Source organism: Oncorhynchus clarkii, chromosome 20 (genome assembly GCF_045791955.1).
Source record: "Oncorhynchus clarkii lewisi isolate Uvic-CL-2024 chromosome 20, UVic_Ocla_1.0, whole genome shotgun sequence".
NCBI classification, from domain to species: Eukaryota; Metazoa; Chordata; class Actinopteri; order Salmoniformes; family Salmonidae; genus Oncorhynchus; species Oncorhynchus clarkii.
The window spans coordinates 84,525,209-84,530,847 of record NC_092166.1 but is presented as its reverse complement, the minus strand read 5'-3'; the positions used below and the strand labels follow the sequence as shown (position 1 = coordinate 84,530,847).

Sequence of the window (5,639 nt, the reverse complement as noted above, 5' to 3'; positions counted from 1 at the left end):
CCTGAGAGCTAGGACCGCGCCAAGGGTTAACATAATGTGTGTTGTCTCTTCGTGTGCAGGTATGTCTTTATTTTGTCTGAATTATGTACGGTATCATTTTGCTTGTATTGTATTGTGTGCTGTTGTGAATTGAATGTGTGCACGCAGAACCTGTTATTTCATTTTGCCTGACCTTCGGCTAGCAAGGTGCCTGAGAGCTGTAACTGTGCCAAGGGTTAACATAATGTGTGTTGTCTCTTCGTGTGCAGGGCAAATAAAAATAATTCAATCAGCAGACCTCCAGTTGTGGCAGCGTCCTAATTAAAAGTACACAACGCAGAACGAACCACGCTACACAACCACAGCACAACTGAGAAATGCCCAGGGTAAAAGCACCGTAACGTCACGGACACAAAGCCAATGACCATGGACTCACATTCAGATGGAAGGATAGATTCTTAGTTGTTTCATAAATCAGACCTGACCAATAAGGTCTAGACTGTGTCTGGACATGCACAATCTTAAGTAGAGGACCAGGCAGGCAGATAACATTGACCTGTTGTCATTGAGAGAACGTGGTCGACTCTAGTGCTCAGTGTGGCAGCTCCCACAACACCACAACAATAACACCATTTAGATAACAGAGTCTGTCTTATCCACCCGTTTGAGGGCTTGTTGCATCCCGACGGCGGACAGCTTGCGGTTGATGTTGCGATAACGACAGCGCAGCAGGTTGCTGTAGGTGGTCCTCAGGTCCCTGTTGAAGAAGGCGTAGATGAAAGGGTTGAGGAGGGAGTTGGCATAGCCCAGCCACAACAGGGTCCTCTCCACCCACAAGGGCACACAGCTAGGGCAGTCCGCCCTGCAGATGAAGGGTCTGGCCGTGGACAGTAAGAAGAAAGGCATCCAGCAGACACTGAAGGCCCCTACCACGATCCCCAGGGTGGCTGCTGCCTTCTGCTCCCGCTTGAAGATGGACATGTTCCTCCGGTTGCTCCTCACGAGCCGGGAGAATCGCGTGCACTCCTCCACCTCCCTGTGGAGCCTCAGAGCGGCCGACACACAGTCCACGCTGTCCTCTTCCTCCTCCTGTTCCTCCATGGCCTCCTCTCCCCCCCGCGCCTCCTCCTCCCCGACCCGCGGGAAGCCCGTGATGGTGTGCTTGGCGGCGCTGAGCTTGGCGGCGCGGTAGATGCGGTAGTACATAATGAGCATGACGGATACGGGGATGTAGAACGCCACTGAGGTGGAGTAGATGGTGTAACCAAAGTCCTGGCTGATCAGACACACCTTGTTGTCGTTTACATTCTGGGCCCAGCCGAAGAGGGGGGGTAGGGTGATGGAGGCGGACAGAAGCCACACGGACACCACCATCTTGGCCATGCAACAGCCATTCTGTCTCACAGGGTAGGTCAGAGGCTTGGTTATGCCCAGGTACCTCAAAACGGACAACAAAATAAGCATATAATTAATTAGCTGTAAACAACAAATTAACTGTTTATACATACAGATACATATTACTGTAAATACATTGGATGAACAGCAAGGAACTTCCAAAGGAAGACAAACATTGGGGAGTAATTCACACCAAAATAACTATAGCAATTATAATAAGATCGTATAACAATCGTATTATAATGTACCCTGTTACTAGGGCTACGCTATAATTTGTTTTAAAAGGAGATTGAAATTCCCGAACTCCTTACATGTTTTTATTATGTTTATGACAGGGTAGGAGACCATACAGTAGCGGGACCCGCAAAAATGTGTATAGGGCTCATGTGGGGATCGAACTGCAAGGGGTTAACATATGGTTTTGGAGGCAAGAGTGCTACCCACTTAATTCACTATGAAAATATCAGTGTTCATTTGTTTTTTAAATTATATATTTTATTTAGTAGCCTACACGTGATCTTCCTGTCTGGGTTGGCGCCCCCCCTTGGGTTGTGCCGTGGCGGAGATCTTTGTGGGCTATACTCGGCCTTGTCTCAGGATGGTAAGTTGGTGGTTGAAGATATCCCTCTAGTGGTGTGAGGGGCTGTGCTTTGGCAAAGTGGGTGGGGTTATCAGATGGGGCCACAGTGTCTCCTGACCCCTCCTGTCTCAGCCTCGAGTATTTATGCTGCAGTAGTTTGTGTCGGGGGGCTAGGGTCAGTTTGTTATATCTGGAGTACTTCTCCTGTCCTATCCGGTGTCCTGTGTGAATTTAAGTATGCTCTCTCTAATTCTCTTTCTTTCTCTCTGAGGACCTGAGTCCTAGGACCATGCCTCAGGACTACCTGACATGATGACTCCTTGCTGTCCCCAGTCCACCTGGCCATGCTGCTGCTCCAGTTTCAACTGTTCTGCCTGCGGCTATGGAATCCTGACCTGTTCACCAGACGTGGTGCCTGTCCCAGACCTGCTGTTTTTAACTCTCTAGAGACAGCAGGAGTGGTAGAGATACTCTTAATGATCGGCTATGAAAAGCCAACTGACATTTACTCCTGAGGCTATATAAATACATTTGATTTGATACACCAATTGGTGCCCACATGGGCTTATAAAACACGATTTCATCAAGTATGTGTGCAAAAAACACGAAACAAAAATGTAAGACTCAATTTAACAATTAAATGCATAATTAACCGTCATATTAAAACGGCTTTCACCTTGTCACACTACACAAACAATACGTTTCCTTCTATGCAGGTAATAGGCATTGGAATGACACTTACCTGTCTATGCTAATTACGCACAACGTCATTATGGATGCAGTGCAACACATCACGTCCATGGCAATAAAAACATTGCAGAAGACTTGGCCAAAAACCCATTGCCCCCCAATAAGGTCCGTTATACTGACAAACGGCATAACTGCCAGCGCGATTGAAAGGTCGGCAACCGCCAGAGACACGATCAGATAGTTGGACGGCTGCCGCAACTTTTTCACGAAGCACACCGAAATCACCACCAGCAAGTTCCCGCAGATAGTAAACAGCGTGAGCATGGTGAGAATCCCTCCAATAAATACCTTCTCCACCTTGTCGTAGTTCAGAATTTGCTCCCCACACCGAGTCCCATTCTCCATCAGCAGAGTTGAAGACTGCGAAGTGGCGGATACTGCCTCCGCCGCCTCTTGCGCAATCTTCAGCAAGTGTGCAACGAGCGCCTCTGAAATCATATTTGTTGCACCGGGCTCTTTCGCTTTCTCCATCACATAGGATTTCATGTTGCTGTTGTTGAAAGTTCCATCTGCATCCACGAACATGCTGGTTGGTTTTTATCCATGAACTTGCAACCCCGTAAAATGACATAGCCTACAGGCCTACGCACAGATGTGCATGTGTGATGTAAATGACTAATCTGCATCCTCCGCGCAGAGCGCACATTCATAGTAGTAGGAAACACGCAAATTGCTCTATTCTAAGAACATTATTCATTACGCAAGCATGTATCAAAAACGACCTTAAAACGTTTCTCTGTGAACATCTCTGGTCACCACGGAGAAATAACAGCTCCTGCGGCCGTGTCAGTGCAATTATACGCTAACTGATTGACAAGTGACGTCAGGAACACCTAGAACATTGGAGTCGTTCTAGGTGCTACAATATGGCCACAACAGCATCATTTTATTTGATTTTTTAAAGACATGCATATATATATATATATATTGTCGTAACCCTTTTTGGAACAGTAGCTAGCATAGAGTGTGCAGAGCTGTCATCAAGGCAAAGGGTGGCTACTATAAAATATATTTGGATTGGATTTGAACACTTTTTTTGGGGGGGGGGGGTTACTACATGATTCCATATGTGTTATTTCATAGTTTTGATGTCTTCACTATTATTCTACAATGTAGAAAACAGTAAAAAAAATAAATAAATAAAGACAAATCCTGGAATGAGTAGGTGTGTCCAAACTTTTAACTGGTAGAGTACATTGTTGTAACCCTTATTGGAGCAGTAGCTAGTCGGTGTGCCTAGGGGCTAGCAGAACAGGGTTTGAGACCTGCATATAATTGCTACACTAGTGTCAGAAGTGGGATGGAGCCTTTGATGGCCATGGCGTGTACATGTGAGGAACCTGTTGTAGAGAGGGTGGGGACAGCTCACCTGAAAGGAAGCGGTAAATGTAGCGACTTTAACTCAACACCTAGCGACCTTGTCAAGAGGTTCGGACCTCTTGGTGTAGCGGTTAAGATGTAGGCTCGACAGTTGCTCGACCCAGGTTTGAGTCCCAGTCAGGGCTGCCCCCTCCTGAATTAATTACAACAGATAAATAGTTAGGTATATGTAATGGCGGTGGCAGTAGCCTCAAGGTTACCAGCTTCAATATCCTGTATAATACCTACTGCTGTTGTGCACTTGACCCCTACGTGTGTGTGTGTGTGTGTGTGTGTGTGTGTGTGTGTGTGTGTGTGTGTGTGTGTGTGTGTGTGTGTGTGTATGTGTGTGTGTCAGCTTGGGTACTGGAACAGCAAAATACATTATCTGTGCAAATGTACCAATAAATGAAGTACAGTAATCTGATTGACACCTGCTCTCTGGATCACAGCTAAGTATGTCATGGAGCTGTCCCTGTATTAAAGGGTGTTTATCTGACCTGTCCTGTATTAAAGTAGGTTTATCTGACCTGTCCCTGTATTAAAGTAGGTTTATCTGACCTGTCCTGTATTAAAGTAGGTTTATCTGACCTGTCCCTGTATTAAAGTAGGTTTATCTGACCTGTCCTGTATTAAAGTAGGTTTATCTGACCTGTCCTGTATTAAAGTAGGTTTATCTGACCTGTCCTGTATTAAAGTGGGTTTATCTGACCTGTCCCTGTATTAAAGTAGGTTTATCTGACCTGTCCTGTATTAAAGTAGGTTTATCTTACCTGTCCTGTATTAAAGGGGATTTATCTGACCTGTCCTGTATTAGAGTAGGTTTATCTGACCTGTCCCTGTATTAAAGTAGGTTTATCTGACCTGTCCTGTATTAAAGTAGGTTTATCTGACCTGTCCTGTATTAAAGTAGGTTTATCTGACCTGTCCCTGTATTAAAGGGTGTTTATCTGGCCTGTCCTGTATTAAAGTAGGTTTATCTGACCTGTCCTGTATTAAAGTAGGTTTATCTGACCTGTCCTGTATTAAAGTAGGTTTATCTGACCTGTCCTGTATTAAAGTAGGTTTATCTGACCTGTCCTGTATTAAAGTAGGTTTATCTGACCTGTCCTGTATTAAAGTGGGTTTATCTGACCTGTCCTGTATTAAAGGGTGTTTATCTGACCTGTCCTGTATTAAAGTAGGTTTATCTGACCTGTCCCTGTATTAAAGTGGGTTTATCTGACCTGTCCTGTATTAAAGGGTGTTTATCTGACCTGTCCTGTATTAAAGGGTGTTTATCTGACCTGTCCTGTATTAAAGTAGGTTTATCTGACCTGTCCCTTTATTAAAGGGGGTTTATCTGACCTGTCCTGTATTAAAGTAGGTTTATCTGGCCTGTCCTGTATTAAAGTAGGTTTATCTGACCTGTCCTGTATTAAAGTAGGTTTATCTGACCTGTCCTGTATTAAAGTGGGTTTATCTGACCTGTCCTGTATTAAAGGGTGTTTATCTGACCTGTCCTGTATTAAAGTAGGTTTATCTGACCTGTCCCTGTATTAAAGGGGGTTTATCTGACCTGTCCTGTATTCAAGGG

General features: G+C 45.0%; 1 protein-coding gene across 1 annotated transcript; it reads right to left on the bottom strand.

The window, feature by feature from the left end:
• Positions 1-243: 243 nt before the first annotated feature.
• LOC139375737 (5-hydroxytryptamine receptor 7-like) lies at positions 244-3,403 on the bottom strand. Its single transcript, XM_071117551.1, has 2 exons — positions 2,697-3,403; positions 244-1,417 (listed from the first exon to the last, which is right to left on the bottom strand). Exons 1-2 carry the CDS (start codon positions 3,227-3,229, stop codon positions 613-615), a joined length of 1,338 nt encoding a protein of 445 aa, XP_070973652.1. The 5' UTR covers positions 3,230-3,403; the 3' UTR covers positions 244-612.
• Positions 3,404-5,639: the final 2,236 nt, after the last annotated feature.